This window comes from Phaenicophaeus curvirostris, chromosome 24 (genome assembly GCF_032191515.1).
Source record: "Phaenicophaeus curvirostris isolate KB17595 chromosome 24, BPBGC_Pcur_1.0, whole genome shotgun sequence".
NCBI classification, from domain to species: domain Eukaryota; kingdom Metazoa; phylum Chordata; class Aves; order Cuculiformes; family Cuculidae; genus Phaenicophaeus; species Phaenicophaeus curvirostris.
The window spans coordinates 4161981-4180041 of record NC_091415.1 but is presented as its reverse complement, the minus strand read 5'-3'; the positions used below and the strand labels follow the sequence as shown (position 1 = coordinate 4180041).

The 18061-nt window shown below is 54.2% G+C and overlaps 1 protein-coding gene and 1 long non-coding RNA gene across 2 annotated transcripts in view; one reads left to right on the top strand and one right to left on the bottom strand.

Annotated features, from left to right (window-relative positions):
- Positions 1-18061, bottom strand: part of LOC138730648 (uncharacterized) — a 256765-nt gene that overhangs the window by 161397 nt on the left and 77307 nt on the right. The window lies entirely within an intron of this gene.
- The window catches only part of GRM4 (glutamate metabotropic receptor 4), a 57609-nt gene that overhangs the window by 33551 nt on the left and 5997 nt on the right, over positions 1-18061 (top strand). Inside the window, exons 5-9 of the mRNA XM_069875955.1 lie at positions 1602-1756; positions 2496-2636; positions 10283-10483; positions 11644-11780; positions 12326-13261. Of these exons, the coding sequence (XP_069732056.1) occupies positions 1602-1756; positions 2496-2636; positions 10283-10483; positions 11644-11780; positions 12326-13261 (1570 nt within the window). The remainder of the gene's footprint in view (positions 1-1601; positions 1757-2495; positions 2637-10282; positions 10484-11643; positions 11781-12325; positions 13262-18061) is intronic.

Genomic DNA, 18061 nt, shown 5'->3' with positions numbered 1-18061 from the left:
AGAAACGGGGGATTTACCTCGCTGTGTAAATGGCAAACCCCATTAACTGGGGTTTGTAAACATTTACCCACCCAAATAGGATTACAGCCCATTAATGGTGCTTTGTGCACACCCACCTTGCACTGGGTATGCATGGGTTTAGCCCAGGCATGGGGGTTCCCGTGATCGATCCTCTTGCCAGCTTGAGTTGTGGAGCCTGGAACACCATGTGCTGCCTCTCCCGAGAAGTGCAGGGCCAGGAAAGGTTGTTGCTTGAATTTCTGCCTGGCTCAGGTCAGGTGGAAATCACTAGTCTCACTGGATTTGCCCTGGGGAGCTCCTGTCCTGCAGGAGGACTGCAAGGAGATGCTGCTTGTGCTCAGAGCAGGATGTGACCTTCTCGAAGAAGGATGCGCCCGGAGCCTGGGGGAGCTTGGGACGAGCCTGAGGGAGCTTGGGACGAGCCTGGGACAAGCCTGGATGTGCCTGGGGCAGCCTGGGATGCGCGCAGAGCCTGGGATGAGCCTGGGGTGCACCCAGAGCCTGGGGCAGCCTGGGATGCACTCAGAGACTGGGATGAGCCTGGAGCAAGCTTGGGATGAGCCTGAGATGTGCCTGGAGGCTGGGGCAGCCTGGGATGAGCCTGGAGCAGATAGAGATGAGCTTGGGATGAGCCCAGAGCTTGGGGCAGCCTGGGATGAACACGGAGCAGCCGGCACAGCCCCATGGCTCCCAGTGCATGCCTGCCCCTTCCTTTCTTGTCTCCACACTCTGCTCGATTTGTATGTGGTTTTTTTATTCCTTATTACGTGTTTCAAACACCATCTGGACTTGAAATGATCAGCTCCTGATGGCAGGGGCTGAGTTGCAGACCTTGCCTCCTCGCTGCACGGGGAGATGGGGAGATAAAGCCCCACAGGGCTGGGGACCTACACAAGCCCCCGAGGGGACAGCGAGCCCTGCAGGATAAAGAACCCCGAGGGTCACATCCACCTACTGGGAGCTGGGTATCTTTTTCTGAGCTGGCTGGCACTGGTGGAGCGTGCAAGCATGCAGGGATGAGTGTCTGGTCAGAATGAGGAATGCTCAGCAGGACCGATAGCATCGCTAGCTCCCCACTGCTGCTTAACTGCCCCAATGGCACCAGTTGAGCCCAGCAGAGCCCAGTTTAGCTCTAGCCTGGGCACTGGCAGCACTGGTTGGCTCTCTCCCATGGTTTGCAATGCTGATTGGAGCAGAGAACACACGCACGTTCTCTGCTACTGCTGCTTTTCCTGCTTGCTGCGGCATAACCTGATTTTTTTCCCCTAATGTTGGGTAATTAAGAGGGAAATTCAATTACCAGTCAGCAAATATGCAGATGAGGTGGGAGAAGCAGCCTGTGTGCCTGGGGTGGGGAGGGTGGAGGGTGCAGGAGCTGAGTGGCACAGTTTGCTCTCGTGTATCCATATGCACCGGCTCACGCCGGATGCCTGGTGCCAACCGAGTGTCCAGAGCAGGAGATGCAAACAGCTCAGCCCTTTCCTGAGTCAATGTCCCTGCTTCCATGGGGCCAGACGTGAAGCTGGTGCCCTGGCCCCATGGTGCTGGTGAGCACCAGCTCCTGTTGCTTCTCTCCACAGAAGGGTGCTGGAGGCAGCCAAGAGGGCGAACCAGACGGGACACTTCATCTGGATGGGCTCGGACAGCTGGGGCTCCAAAATCTCCCCGGTCCTGCACCTGGAGGAGGTGGCCGAGGGCTCCGTCACCATCCTGCCCAAGCGGGTCTCGGTCAAAGGTAAGGGGTTGTCTTGGTGAGTCCCTCATCTCCATCCTGGGTTGGCTGCATCCCCTTAACTACAAGGATTTAGCTGGGAAAGGGGCTGTGTTTTGCGATGAGCCTTCCTCGAGTGCATTTTCCAGCCTGCAGCTTTGCCCGAGGGGCAACTCAGGCACAAACCCACCTCAGTCTCATCTGTCCCTAGACCCCGTCACTCGCCAGACTCTCCTTCCGCTCTGTCTAAGGACTTTTTGTGGATCTGCTGGAGGGTAGGGAGGCTCCAAAGGGATCTGAACAGCCTGGACCGCTGGGCTGAGACCAATGGCATGAGGTTTAACAAGGGCAAATGCCGGGTCCTGCACTTGGGGCACAACAACCTAAAAGGAAGTTGTGGGGAGGAGGGAGCTGGGCTCTTCTCCCAAGTGGCAGGGGACAGGACGAGAGGGAATGGCCTCAAGCTCCACCAGGGGAGGTTTAGGCTGGACATCAGGAAAAAATTTTTCATGGAAAGGGTCACTGGGCACTGGCAGAGGCTGCCCAGGGAGGGGGTTGAGTCCCCTTCCCTGGAGGGGTTTAAGGGATGGGTGGGTGGGGTGCTGAGGGACATGGTTTAGTGATTGATGGGAATGGTTGGACTCGATGATCCGGTGGGTCTCTTCCAACCTGGTGATTCTATGATTCTATGATTTTGGGCCATGTTAAGCATCATTCTGCCATCCTAGAGGTTTATCCCCTCTGCCCCTTCTTCCCTGGGCAGGTTTCGATCGCTACTTCTCCAGCAGGACGCTGGACAACAACCGCCGAAACATCTGGTTTGCGGAGTTTTGGGAGGAGAATTTCCACTGCAAGCTGAGCCGGCACGCGCTGAAGAAGGGCAGCAACATCAAGAAGTGCACCAGTAAGAGCTGTGGGGATGCTTTGGGCGACAAAAGGCTTGTTGGTGTGTGTTGCTCCATTGCACGGGGTGCGCAGGGATGTGAAGGGAGCCCAAGGCAGGTGTTTGAAAGGTTTTGCTTGCTTCCCCTTGATGGCCTTTCAGCTCTGCCACATCCTCATTGCTCTGGATCTGCCAGCCCAGCTCAAGGCAGCCTTGTGGCAATTAATGCTCTGTGTGCATCGGTCTTGGTTGTGAGCATGTTTTTTAAGAATCAAAGCAAGGTGGGAATTTAGGGAAGGCTGGAGAAACGCTGGCAATGTGGGTGATGCAGAGCTGCTCACCTGCACAGGCACTCGGGTGTCTGCGGGGCTTGTGGCAGTGGCTTAAAAGTGGACAGAAGCATCATATAAAATGTTTTTTGCATCTCGATGTGCTGTGTATGATCCAGGAAAAGCCTGCTTGGTTTGTGTGTGTGAAGCCATAGTCCCTGTGCAAATCTCTCAGCGCTGCTTCATCTCATGCACACTTCTTGTATATCTCCGTCCCCTTTGCCTTTTCTTCTGTGGCTACAAACCACAGTGAGGAGGGAGCTGGCCTCTTCTCCCAAGTGACGGGGGACAGGATGAGAGGGAATGGCCTCAGGCTCCACCAGGGGAGGTTCAGGCTGGACATTAGGAAGAAATTTTTAACAGAAAGGGTCATTGGGCACTGGCAGAGGCTGCCCAGGGAGGGGGTTGAGTCCCCTTCCCTGGAGGGGTTTAAGGGACGGGTGGACGAGGTACTGAGGGACATGGTTTAGTGATTGATGGGAATGGTTGGACTCGATGATCCGGTGGGTCTCTTCCAAACTGATGATTCTGTGATTCTATGAAACCCACCCAGATTTGGGGAATTTGGGGCTGAATTCTGCCTTATTTCACAGCATCTGGACCACTACCTTCTCCTCATTGTATGTTTGGTAGTAGCAACGTTGTCCCGTGAAAGGCGTAAAGCCCCCAGCGCACCCTTGCTCTCGTGCAAGCTGCTCCTGGTTCACCCGGACAGGCTAAAATCTGGGGTGGCTGCAGAGAAATGAAGCCAGTGGGTAGCGCAGGCTCAGGATCCAGCTCTTGCTTAGCCAGCATTGAGGCTGCAGCTGCAGCGTGTCCATCCCCGCAGCGAGGGACCTGCCGGGCGCCCTGTGGGATGGTGCAGGGGCTCTCCTAGAGGTGATCACCCCAGGGCACGTTCTGGAGTGGTGTTTGCCCAGGTCTTGTTGCACATTAGAGATTCTCAGGCTATGTTGAGCATCTCTCTGCCATCCCAGAGATTTATCCCCCTGATGTGCCTCTGCGTCACTCCAGGCAGGGAACCTTGTCCCCACAGAGCTTAACCCAGGCCCCCTCCTCGCCCTCTACTCTGCATTTTTAGCCACTTCCATCTAAAAAAGGCTTGTAGGGATTATTGCAGTAAACAGGGTGAGCAGGGGATCTGTCTTGCTGACAGCGCTGCTGCCAAGGTGATGGTTGGAGGCTCAAGGAGGTGACATGTTTACTGAGTGATGGCAGAGATGTCCTGCCCGCCTGGCACCGGCTGAAGACAGATAACGATGCGGCAGCTCGGAGGCTGCGACGTGGCAGGACTCGGGGACATTTGACTGTCCCCCCTGCCCCCCTGGGAGAGACGTTACTGGAAGTGTTGTGTGCTGGCAGGCAGATGGACTGGATGTGCCCGGAAAGATTGATCATTAAAGATGAGAGGGGTGGTGCTTCCATATCCTCTCCCATGCAGGTATCCTCCAAATGGGAGGATATGAGGAAGGGCTGAGAGAGCTGGGGGTGTTTAGCCTGGAGAAGAGGAGGCTGAGGGGAGACCTCATTGCTCTCTCCAACTCCCTGAAAGGAGGTTGTGGAGAGGAGGGAGCTGGGCTCTTCTCCCAAGGGACAGGGGACAGGACGAGAGGGAATGGCCTCAAGCTCCACCAGGGGAGGTTCAGGCTGGACATTAGGAAAAAATTTCCACGGAAAGGGTCACTGGGCAGTGGCAGAGGCTGCCCGGGGAGGGGGTTGAGTCACCTTCCCTGGAGGGGTTTAAGGGACGGGTGGACGAGGTGCTGAGGGACATGGTTTAGTGTTTGATAGGAATGGTTGGACTCAATGATCCGGTGGGTCTCTTCCAACCTAGTGATTATGATTCTATGAAATGTTCAGCTGATGATTTGCGGACACCTCTCTGTCTCTGCAAGGGCTTCCCAGAGCTGTAGCTTCCATGAGTAGCCTCGTGGCTGCTTGCATAGGCGTGAGCTTGGTCAGCAGCCAAGGGCGTGCAGGAAAACTCGCCTGTGGCCATGCCCTTGGGTAGCTGAGAGCTCCTCATCTTTCCTGACTGCATAAAGAAATCCCTGGCACAAGGAAATGCATGAACAGATCCTGCAAACCGCTGATCTCTTCATCTTCATAGTAATGTAGCGTTTAAACAAGCAATATTTCACAGGGCCAAGGTATTAGTGGAGGCAGCTGAAACCCCGACGTGGCAAATGTCCTAGGAACTGTCTTTAAATTATGTGAATTTGTCAGCAAATAAATTATGTCCTGGATGTTTGCTTGGCAGATAAACGGAGAGGGGAAATAATGTACAGGGAAGCAAATAACCTGCTTGTGTGGTTCCACGCACTCCTGCTTTGCACGGCTTATATAAATGTCCTGTTTGGGGCTGGTTTTTAGAGGGAATTGCCCCAAAAGCTTCAGGTTTAGGTAGACCCCACCAAGCAGAGAGAAATGCTGGCTTTTGCTTGCTTTTGCATCGCAAAAATCAGACCAAAGGGTCCCGCCATCCAACAGGCAACTCATGGATCTTGTTCGTGTATGGGAGAGCTGGGAGGGAGCTGAGGAGGGAGGGAGCTGAGGAGCAAGAGCTGGGGTGGGCACTAAGTTTTGGGCAATTCCTGCTGGCGGCTGCTTGCGTTATAGAATCGTAGAATCATATTATCCTTGAGACCAGCCCTCACACCCATCAGGAGCTGCGTGCTCCCTCCCCACGCTCTCCTGCTGCAACCAGGATCTGGCTAGGACCCATTTCCCAGCTACTTTTGCAGTAGGATCTCCTCAGCATCCTTCTTCTTCTCCAAGCTCCCTCTAGCAGGCTGCATCCCTGACCCTCCTGGGTTGGGGGAGCCAGTCCTTGCTCCCTCCCGTCCAGCAGGGCAGGAGAGGATCCTGCCAGCCGCCGCTTCGTTAATAACTCACACACGTGCGGATGCAGACGGGGAAGTGCTGGGGTGCTGTGAGAGAAGACAGAGGAGCCAACGGCAGCGCGGGGCTTGCTGAGCTGATGAGGTGGCAAAGGCAGGAGGACTTCAGGCTGTGTCCTCCCTCTGTAACCCACACGGGGACTGCAGGATGCTCCCAAGCCCTACGGGCTACTCCTTTGCCAGGAGAGCTAATTAATGGCCTTCGTTTAGCAGGGCTGGCTGGTAACTCTGCTTTGAAGCAGGGCTGGAGATTTCTCTGCGCTCTCACCTCCACCTGACCAGGCTGCAGAGAGGTGCGGAGCAGCAACGTGGGCCGTGGGGAGAGAAGCTTTGATTTGTTTTTCCGTCTTTATTTGGGATTCCTCGTATTCTTTTCCCTTTCTGTTTTACTCCTCTCTGCTCTCTTCTTCATATAGAGTTGTTTTTTTGTGGTGCTGGCTCTTTTCCAGCACAGCACGCCCCAGCCGGGCCAACGGGGGAGGATTTGCACTGCTTGCCTGGTAGTTAAGATAATAAAAAGCTCCTGTTGACCGAGGCCAGGTCTGAGCAAGCAGGAGCATCCAGGCAATGCCTCTGCTCTGCTTCCCTTCAGACCCACTGGCTTTCCAAACAGGCATCGCCAGCCTTGCTCCTGGGGGCGGCTCAAGCTGTGGTTGCAGAGATGTTTGCAGCGAGCATCCCTCATGGGTGAACGAGTCCCTGCTCTCTGGATGGGCTCACGCAAGCCCAAAAATGAGGTGCTGGGTGCTGCTGGGTTCACCCGTGGAGATGTGGACACTCAGAGGTGACACCATCCCCTGGCTCACTCCCTGTGAGTGATTTTGATTAACTCCTGGTGAAAGCCGGCGCCAGCGATGTGATGGGAATTGATGCTAATCCCGTCTCATCCACCGCTCGAGAAGATAGTCTGTCCTCTGAGGGGTGCCCACAGAGGCTCATCACGCACTTGAAAATTAATTATCAGCCCTGTAGAACGACGCACAACCCAGCTATTATAATCAGCGGGGTCACATCCGTTTTGTGGCTGCGATCTACTGTGAGTTTAGCGGAGATTTATTGTCTCCATGTCGGGATGTGCCACCGTGAGCCTTGGCTTTCTGCTCCGCGTTGCCCTCCTGTGCAGCACCCAAATTCCCAGCTGCAAAAAGCAGCTGCCACCTGGGGAAGGTGCCCGACGGGCGGCTAGGGCGATGTCTGCTTATCTGCAGCACTGCAGCTTCTCCTACCACACCGGGCTGGAGCATCTCCTGTAGGATGGGCTGAGAGAGTTGGGGGTGTTCAGCCTGGAGAAGAGAAGGCTCTGAGGAGACCTTAGAGCATCTTCCAGTACTGAAAGGGGCTCCAGGAAAGCTGGTGAGGGGCTCTGGATCAGGGAGGGCAGGGATAGAATGAAGGGGAATGGTTTTCAGCTGCAAGAGGGGAGATTGAAATGAGATCCTAGCAAGAAATGTTTTGCTGTGAGGTTGGGAGGCCCTGGCCCAGGTTGCCCAGAGCAGTGGTGGCTGCCCCATCCCTGGAGGGGTTGAAGGCCAGGTTGGATGGGGCTTGGTGGAACCTGATCCAGTGGGAGGTGTCCCTGCCCATGGCAGGGGTGGGACTGGATGGGCTTTGAGGTCCCTTCCAACCCAAACCCTTCTTGAGCCTCCCCAGCCTGTGTTATCAGAGCATGTTGTGTTTTCCTTGCTAGGACCAGTGTGGCATTTGAGGTGCCTGCTGGGCACGGACAAGTCCTGAGTCCCATGTGTCCCCTGGGCTCAGCAGCCTCTGTAGGGTGGCAAGACGGTGGGGATGATAGCAGGGCTGGGACATCCCCGCAGACTCAGCTCGTCTGGACAGTTTATGACACCGTTTTTTTTAATGGGTAATTATCTTGACAAGATAGAGTGGCTTGTCTGTGCCTTGAGAGATGAATGCAGGGAAAGGCCTGAAGTTGAGGGAGAAGATTAATAGCCCTTGTCAATAAAGTGGAAGAAAGCATAACTTGACGGGTTTCGCATGAGTAATCTGCACGTAGTCCGAAAGCATTTTTATAACTTTGAAGGATGTGCTATAAATTCATCTCCTTAATATCATCTTTTCTTGTTGGTCAGCTCGCTATCAATTTGCTTTAATGTCTTGTCAGCAGCACGTTTTGCTCTCCATCCCGGCACAGGGACCTCCAGGTCTGTGGCTTTCGGGGCTGTTTCTGCTCAGCAGAGGTTGGCTCCGCATCCAGTGCTGGCTTCATCTCACCTTCCCGCAGCAGGGAGGGAGGGGATCAGCAACCGTGTCTTGCTTTTGTGTCTTTTCTGTCCCCATCTGCACAGGCTCCGCACCCTGGTCGCCTGCAGTCACTGTAAATCCCCACCTTGCATCAGGGAGCATCCGTGCATGGTGGAGCCAGAATTAGTTTTACACACCCTTGGATGGTTTTCTAGGATGTCTCTGCCTCTCTGGAGAATGAAGACCTCAAGTTGCACCACGGGAGGTTTAGATTGGATATTAAGAAAGATTTCTTTACCGATAGAGGCTGCCCAGGGCGGTGGGGGAGTCTCCATCCCTAGAGGGGTTCAAAACCTATGTGGCTGTGGTACTTGGGGACGTGATTTAGCAGGCATGGTGGGGTTGGGCTGGTGGTTGGACTCGATGAGCTTAGAGGTCTTTTTCACCGAAGCTTTATGATTCGGTGATTCTAAAGCTGTGCCTTCGGCTCTCTGAGGAACACTTCTTCCCTTTCACCGATGCTGATGGAGCTGTGGCCTGGCGAGGTGCCTGGCTGTGCCACTGAGACAGAGATGAAGGTGCAGAGGTCCCATGGGAGATGCTTTCTTAGCTGTAATTAACAATGTGCTGCATTAATCGGTGTCTTGTGCTACATGATAAACACGTTCCTAGACCCATTAAGGGTGGTTGTGACAGGAGAGGCAGGCAGCTGTCACTGGTAATTATTGGATTGTTGCAGGATCAAGCTGGGATGGCCGGGGAGGCTGCGAAGAGCTGTGGGGTCAGCGGGATAGGAGGGTGGCTGGAGGTGACGAGGGGAGTGGGGTGACAGGAGGCTTTGGGAATGAGATGAAGGGGACACAGCCAGTGATGGGTACTGCCTGGGCGGTCCCGTGGTGCTGCTGCCAGAGACGGAGCTCCTAGCAAGACGAAGGAGATCAGCCCACAGGGGTGAGGATGAGATGTCAATCACAGCCTGTGTCCTGTACAGGGATGTCACTGAGATGTGACACCCCAAGGGCTCTTGGAAGCACAGCTGAGGTGCCAGCATCCACATTTTAAAAACTGCATTATAGGGGGGGTTGTTTTTTCCCCAGTGAATGCATTTCTTGGCTGTACATCATGCTCCTGCCTGCAGAGGCCACTTCATGTACTCCAAACCTTCCCAGCATGCTGGAAAGCCACAGGGTTACCCTGCCTGTCCCTGCTGACCCTTCTGGACAGGAGACAGCCAACAGCAGGACCGGTGAAGCCTTAGCAGAGGCTGCCCAGGGCAATGGTGGAGTCTCCATCCCTGGAGGGATTAAAAACCGTGTGGCTGTGGCACTTGGTGACATGGTTTAGCAGGCGTGGTGGGGCTGGGCTGATGGCTGGACTGGATGAGCTTGGAGGACTTTTCCAGCCTTAATGATTCTATGATTCTCAGCTGGCGAAGAGGCTCTAGCCCCAAGCCCTGGCAGCACAGACACAGGCAATGCCTTGGGCTGGCAAAACGCATCTGCAGTGTGGGTTTTGTCTTGGGAGGAGTTTGGGGTTGTTTGAGATGCATTTGTGCCCTGCTGCTCCTTCTGGGCCCCTCACCACAAGAAGGATGTTGAGGCTCTGGAGCGAGTCCAGAGAAGAGCAACGAAGCTGGTGAGGGGGCTGGAGAACAGGCCTTATGAGGAACGGCTGAGAGAGCTGGGGGTGTTTAGCCTGGAGAAGAGGAGGCTGAGGGGAGACCTCATTGCTCTCTCCAACTCCCTGAAAGGAGGTTGTGGAGAGGAGGGAGCTGGGCTCTTCTCCCAAGTGACAGGGGACAGGACGAGAGGGAATGGCCTCAAGCTCCACCAGGGGAGGTTCTGGCTCGACATTAGGAATAAATTTTTCCCGGAAAGGGTCATTGGGCAGTGGCAGAGGCTGCCCAGGGAGGGGGTTGAGTCCCCTTCCCTGGAGGGGTTTAAGGGGTGGGTGGACGAGGTGCTGAGGGACATGGTTTAGTATTTGATAGGAATGGTTGGTCTTGATTAATTGCTGAGTCTTTTCCAACCTGGTGATTCTATGATTCTATGCTTGAGTAGCATAAACTTCCCGCTGGGAAAGAGGTGCTCTAGCTGACTGATGGGTTTGTAGTTTTGGGCATGGGGTTGGAGTTGAGTGGCTTTCTTTGCAAGGGTTCAGCTGCAGCAGAAATATCCCTATGGGACATGGTTGGGATGGCAGGGAGATAGCAGCCCCTTTTTGCGTGTATCCACAGACCGAGAACGGATCGGCCAGGACTCCTCGTATGAACAGGAGGGCAAAGTTCAGTTTGTCATCGACGCTGTTTATGCCATGGGACACGCTCTGCACAACATGCACAAGAACCTCTGCCCTGGCAAGGTGGGGCTGTGCCCCAAGATGGACCCGGTGGATGGTGTGGAGCTGCTCAAATACATCCGCAATGTCAACTTCTCAGGTCTGTCCATCCCTGGGTTGGTGGGGAGGAACGGCCCAACAGGGATGGGTGTCTCAGGTTGTCTCCCACTATGGGTCACTCAGCAGCACCCACAATTCCTTCATGTCCCTGTTGGGCACTGTAGATGCTGGGTGCAGGGATGGGTTGGTTTTGCATCAGATCAGCAAATGAGGAGGACCAAACTTCCATATCTTCTTGGGAGCCTTTGGAAAGTAACTCAGCAGCAATCCTGCCCCACACCCTGCATCCTGCCTGCCCTGGGCTCCCCTTGCCCATTCTCCTCTGCCACCTCCTCGCGTCGTGGCTGGCAGAGTTCCCACTGAATCACGCTCCTGTGTTCTTGTTTGCCTCCACATCTCCTCTGGAAATGCATCTTTTCCTCTGCTCTATCTCCTTAATAAACATTTTCTATCTTGTCCTCCTTATTACTTCTATTTATCTCCACTCTGTGATCTCCTCTGCAGTGTCTCTTTTATTTATTTTTCCCTCTTGCTTGATTTTCCCCTTCCTTCCTTTCATTAGTGTTTATCTGCACAGTTCACTTGATTTAACTTTAAAGCTGCTTTTCCCTCTTCCTTATAAGAAGCAGTAAACCAGCTGGTGTAACAGCGCTTGGCGCCCGACGTCGCCCTGAGCGCTCTGGCTCCTGGGGAGGGTTGGTGGGTTGATACCATAAGTTGCCTGCACCAACTTGGGTTTGGGGTTGGTTTGCTTTTCTTCATTTACAAAGGTGTGATAGGATGAGGGGGACTGGCTATAAATTGGAGAGGGGAAGGTTTAGGCGGAAATTCTACACAATGAGAGTAGGAGGCACTGGAACAGGTTGCTCAGAGCAGTGGTGGCTGCCCCATCCCTGGAGGTGTTCAAGGCCAGGTTGGATGGGGCTTGGAGCCCCTGATCCAGTGGAAGGAACCCCCCTGCCTGTAGAAGGGGGATTGGATTTACGTGATCTTTAAGATCCCTTCCATCTCAAACCATTCTATGATTTTCTTCCTCCACCCTGTGCCCGTGCTGGTATTGTCCTGGTGGCTCGCAGCATTCCCAGCAGCAAGAAACCCAGCGCCAAGGGGGAAAAATCAAACCAGACCCTGCTTTGACACTATCACCCAGAGCACCTCGTGTTGCCAGGTGCTGCGGGGACTGAGTCTTCCCTTTTGCAGGCATTGCTGGGACTCCCGTGACGTTCAACGAGAACGGAGACGCACCAGGGCGTTACGACATCTACCAGTACCAGATCAGGAACTCCACTCCCGAGTACAAAGTCATCGGGCAATGGACCGACCACCTCCACCTCAAAGTAAGGCTGGGGGTTGGCTGGTGTCTCTGGTGGAGCTGTGCATGGTCTGTGCCAATGGGAAGGTCCTGTAGATTTCTCCAGCACCCATCGAGGCCACGGTGGGTGTAGGAAACCTGGCTGGGAGCCCGCGGTGCAAAGTTAAGGAGCCAAACCAGAGGGTGGTATCAAAGGGAAGGGTGTCCCCTCAGTACGTACTTGAGGTTCAGCCATGGTGATCTTCCACCAATGTGCGTGACTGCATCCCATGGGCTCTGGGCGTCCAACTTTGTGGCTCTGATGAGGGAAGGAGAAACCAGAACAGAGGACAGGAGGGGGTGTTCCCACAGAAGGAGAAACTTTGTTTTGGGTTGAATCTTCCCCAAAGGCTGATGGAAACCTTCATTGCCTCCCTGGGTAGGGCTGGAATTCTTCATGGGATGGGATGAGGAACAGGATCCAGGCAATAGTTCTGTGAGCAGAGGGCAGGCATCCCCCCTGTGCCCCAGGGACACTCAGCAGGTGCCCAGTTTGAGTGTCAGTGGGGCTGTTGTGATGTTGCTCCGCAGGTGGAGAGCATGCTGTGGCCAGGGGGTGGGAACCAGCTCCCCAGCTCCATCTGCAGCCTGCCCTGCAAGCCGGGTGAGAGGAAGAAGTTGGTGAAAGGCATTCCCTGCTGCTGGCACTGCGAGCGCTGCGATGGCTACCAGTACCAGCTGGATGAATTCCACTGCAAGCGGTGCCACTTCAACGAGCGGCCCAACGAGAACCACACCAGCTGCACCCCCATCCCCATCATCAAGCTGGAGTGGAGCTCGCCCTGGGCAGTGGTGCCCGTCTTCATCGCCATCGTGGGCATCATCGCCACCCTCTTCGTGGTCATCACCTTCGTGCGCTACAACGATACGCCCATCGTCAAGGCGTCAGGGAGGGAGCTGAGCTACGTCCTGCTGACGGGCATCTTCCTCTGCTATGCCACCACCTTCCTCATGATCGCCGAGCCCGACCTGAGCACGTGCGCCTTGCGCCGCATCTTCCTTGGGCTCGGCATGAGCATCAGCTACGCTGCTCTGCTCACCAAAACCAATCGCATCTACCGCATTTTCGAGCAGGGCAAGAAGTCGGTGAGCGCCCCCCGGTTCATCAGCCCTGCTTCCCAGCTGGTCATCACCTTCAGCCTCATCTCGCTGCAGCTCGTGGGCGTCTGCATCTGGTTCATCGTGGACCCGTCCCATTCTGTCATTGACTACGAGGACCAGCGGACTACAAACCCCCACTTTGCCCGGGGCATCCTCAAATGTGACATTTCGGACCTGTCCCTCATCTGTTTGCTTGGGTACAGCATGCTTCTCATGGTCACCTGCACTGTGTATGCTATTAAGACCCGCGGGGTCCCAGAGACCTTTAACGAAGCCAAACCCATCGGGTTCACCATGTACACTACTTGCATTGTGTGGTTAGCCTTCATCCCTATATTTTTTGGGACATCGCAGTCGGCGGAAAAGGTAAGGAAGGAAGGGAGAGGTGTGACTGGTGACCCTGTGGGCTGCGGGGAAGGGGGTTTAGAGGGACTGGCATGTCCTAAGCAAGGGGAGGTGCTTCTTTGAGGTCTTGCCAGCTTGGGAAGAGTTGGTTTGAAAACCTACTGGGGAGCAGAGACCGCTGCCTCCATTCTCATTTTCCTTTTCCCATTTTTTTTGTGGGTTTTCCTCACTCTTCCCTTCCTTGCTTTCCTGTTTTATTTCCTCCCTCTCCTGGTTTTCTGGTCCCGCTGCCCCTCTCCGGACTGGGTAGCAGTGGGCAGCACAGGCTGCAGTTGTATTTGCTAAGGGAGGATGACTCCCCAGGGCAGATCGAGGTGTCACTAGCACCATTTCTACCTGGAAAAAAGGGACTGGGCTCTGCCCAGCTGGCACCTTTTCCTAGTGCCGAGTCTGTGATGGAGCCTGGAGAGGCAGACCTGCCCTCCAAAATCCCTGGGAGCTGGGAAAGGGCAAAGGAGAGGGAGCAGAGCAACCCCTCAGCATGTCTCCTTCCTTGCTGCTTCTCACTCAGTTATCATTTTGCTGTTGGTTTTAATTAACACCTCTGTGTTTGGCAACGTGGAACTGACAACAAATTGCTCCGCTGAGCTGCTGTGGGCAGGGAGGGTCTCGGGGAGTGAGCATCCCTTGCATCTCCAAACATCACTTTGCACAGGGTGTACACGAGGCTGCACCAGATAATCCCAGAGATGGATTCGTGCTGTAAACCGACCTGTCTGTCTGTCTGTCCTCCTCCTGGCCCACCCTGGGCTTGGTGTGGATGGTGGTCCTGGTGCCAGTACCCATGGGAGTGAGGCCAGCCCAGATGAAGCTCCGTGCTCAAGTGAGAGAGAGCGACAACAAAAGAAGAAAAATTTCATGAATGAGACCCAAATCCCCTTTGCCTGCCAGCCAAAACAAGAATCGCGTTTATGTTAACTGTGAACAGCTCACGCCTGCCAGCCCGGAGCTGCCTGTGACAAATAAACGTCAGTGCTGCTATTCCCTGGAAATCCCCAGGGTGACCCAGTGCCTGGATTCCCTCTCTGGACCCATCACAACTGGGATGCTGAGCCGCTGAAGCCTTGGATTTTGGAAACACCTATTGCAAAGGGGCTGTGGATAATTTAGTGGGAAAGACCACGAGATCTTTTGCTGTGGACACCAGAGTTTGACGCGTGTCCTGGAGAGCTGCTCAAAGCATGAAACCCTGGAGCTCGTGGAGGCTGCACAAGCACTTTTAATGTTGGCTCAACCAAAAAGTCTGCACCGAAGCAGCCTGTGCTGGCTAGAAGCGTGAAGGAAAATTAAAGGAAATAAATGGAGCCTTTTGCAGCATTTCCATTTTGATGAGATGGCAGGGGAGATACTAACAAGAAAGCAGGTTTTTTAAGAAATTATTGCAAAACAAAAGCTCCCTTAAAGCCTCCTTAATGTGCTCGGCATACTGTGGGTAATAAAGATGGAAATGATAATGATTGTAGATTATGCGCAAGGTTGCTCACCTCTTCACTGCAGCTTGTCATGGGATAATTTAGGGCTGCCGAAAGCTGGCTGTCAAGCAGCAACTCGACAATAGGCTGTGCCTCACTTTGGGGGCTTGTAATGTGCAGGTCTTCTCTGTTATTAGGCTGCTAACAAGCTGATTAGAGGCAGAAAAAGTGATGTTCCCAACTCCCCTTGGACGCAGCTCTCTTTCTCAAAGCCTACTGCTGCCACGGCATCCACTGAGCAATACCTGGAGGGGGTTGTGGTGTTTCAGCTTGGGGCTTGGCCGTGGTGCTGTGGGATGTGAGCTCTGAGCATCTCCAGGCTGTGGTTGAAGGGTGACGGATGCACTTAAAGGGGCAGCTGAAGGAATCGGGTGCTCAGTGTTTGCATTTATGCTTCAGCTGCTGCTTTGCAGTCTTAGGGAGGAGGTGGCTGAGGGTTGGGATTGTTCAGCCTAGAGAAGAGAAGGCTCTGAGGAGACCTTAGAGCATCTTCCAGTACTGAAAGGGGCTCCAGGAAAGCTGGTGAGGGGCTCTGGATCAGGGGTGGCAGGGATAGGATGAAGGGGAACAGTTTTCAGCTGCAAGAGGGGAGATTGAGATGAGATCGTAGCAAGAAATGTTTTCCTGTGAGGGTGGGGAGGCCCTGGCCCAGGCTGCCCAGAGCAGTGGTGGCTGCCCCATCGCTGGAGGTGTCCAAGGCCAGGTTGGATGGGGCTTGGAGCCCCTGATCCAGTGGGAGGTGTTCCTGCCCATGGCAGGGTGTGGAACTGGGTGGGCTTTGAGTTCCCTTCCAACCCAAACTATTCTACGATTCTAAGGTGAAAAAGGTGGATCTGTCTCTGAGCATGACCCTGGGATGAAAACCAGGGATGCTGGCATTGGCATCACCCTGCAGTGGTGCTGGTGCTACCTGGAATGCTCCGTGGGGCACCCCCAGGTCACCGGGGGGAGGGATCCCTTTGCTTTCGCCCTGTTGCTGTGAAGATTAAGGCCCCTTTGTGCTCCATGCAAGGTCAGAGCACCTGGGAAAAGAAAAGCCAGCAAAGTCAGTTGGGCCCTTGTCCCCATCACGCGTGGCTGGAGTTTCACTGGAGTGCTGAGGATGTCACTGGGCAGACACCCACCTCCAAATGCTACCCAGCACCTCTCTCCCGACCCCTTCTGAGCCTGCAGACTCCCGGTCTGGAGGAGCAGGTTAAAAAATCTTCAGTTTTATTTTATTTTGCTTTGACTTGTGCCTACAACTTTGCATGGAGGTGGCATATTATTATAACAAGTCCCTCAAGCCTTTTCTCAAAAGAACCTCTTATCCCTGCCGATCCCAGCGGATTACAGAAATAGCAATAACAGAGGATCTAAAGAAAGAGACAATTTCCTGTGCTGATAAGGCGGCAGCTGAACAGCGGTGTCATTGTCTGCTTCTCTGTTTATCACATTTGCTTTCAGCGAGGGAAAAGAGCGAGCTGAAGAAATGAGAAGGACTGTCCAGTGGTTCGTTTAGCAGTGCTGGATGAGGGTTGAGTGTGTTTTCCCTTCCCTACACCCTTGGTGGTGCAAAATCTCTCGTAGCTGGGTCAGGCCTGGGTTTAGAAGGAGGTTTGCCAAATAATGGCAGAGTTATAGAATCATAGAATGTCCTGAGTTGGAAGGAACCCGCAAGGATCATCGAGTCCCACTCCTGTCCCTGCACAGGATCCCCCCAACATTCACACTGGATGTCTGAGGGAGTTATTCAAAGGCTTCTGGAATATTGTCAGGCTTGGTGATGTGACTGCTTCCCTGAGGAGCTGTTTTGGTGCTCCACCACTCTCTGCGTGAAGAACCTTTTCCTAATGTCCAACCTAACCCTACCCTGGAACAGCTTCCTGCCATTCCCTCAGGTCCTAGCATTGGTCAGCAGTAGAGAAGAGCTCAGTGCCTGCTCCTTCTCCTCCCCTTGTGAGGAAGCTGCAGACAATGATGAGGTCTCCCCTCAGTCTCCTCCAGGCTGAACAGACCCAATGACTTCAGCCGTTCCTCATACGGCTCTCAAACCTTCACCAACTTTGTGGTCTCCTCTGGACTCTCTCCAGTAGCTTCAGAGGAGGCTGAAGGGAGACCTCATTGCTCTCTCCAAATACCTGAAAGGAGGTTGTGGAGAGGAGGGAGCTGGGCTCTTCTCCCAAGGGACAGGGGACAGGACGAGAGGGAATGGCCTCAAGTTCCACCAGGGGAGGTTCAGGCTGGACATCAGGAAAAATTTTTCCCGGAAAGGGTCATTGGTCCCTGGCAGAGGCTGCCCAGGGAGGGGGTTGGGTCACCTTCCCTGGAGGGGTTTAAGGGACAGGTGGACAAGGTGCTGAGGGACACAGTTTAGTGATTGATGGGAATGGTTGGACTCGATGATCTGATGGGTCTTTTCCAACCTGGTTATTCTAGTCTAGTCTATTCTATGATTTAGGGTTGCTGTGGTCCCTCGATGCAGCTTCATTGTTTGGAGTCAGAGTGAAGTTCTTTGATCCTATTCACGAAGCAGCAGATGCTGCTGAACAAGGAGCTCTAACTTCTTTCGGAACAGCAGCCCACACCTCAAATGGCTCTGGCAGAAGCTCAAGCATCATTGACGGAGGGGCAAAGTGAGGTCTTGGCTTGGAAACCAATTAAGAGAGTAGGAACCAAAATCTTGAGCAATGGCCATTTTTTTTGATGTGGCGAAAGGTTAACCGTGTGGAGCTTCATGGTTATGTTTAGACTCCAGGCTAAAAATATTTCTTTCTGAGCTGTAAAGGGGCTTGCGGTGGCGCGATGCAAAGCTGTGGAGGTTAGCGTGGGCTGCAGGAAGCGGAGCTGTTCCTGCCAAGCATCTTTAGGGTGAAGGTAGTCACGGTGGCCCTATGAGCCCCTAAAAGTTCTGCAGGGGTTTGAGGAGGGCTAAGAGGGCATGGGGAGCCTGGACCTGGTGCCACTGGGGCTGCCCAGGCTCTCGGTGGAGGAAAGTCCCCAGTGGTGCTGGGGGCTGGAGCACCAACCCAGGCGCGTCGGGGGAAGCATTCGTGGAGATGCCTGAGCTCAAGTTTAGCTGCTCTCTCCCTCTTCACCAAAACACCTCCAAGTCCCGAGGCATGGGTGGGAGTCGCTGCAGAGGCAGGAAATATGAAAATAGCTGGAGTGCAAATGCTCCACAAAGCATTGCTGAGGACCAGGAGGGTGGGCAGGAGGGAGAGATGGGGAGGTGAAGGGCTGCTGAGCCTCAGCCGTATCCCACAGGGTGTCACACGGGTGCCGAAGTGAGTTGTCCGACCCCACGTTA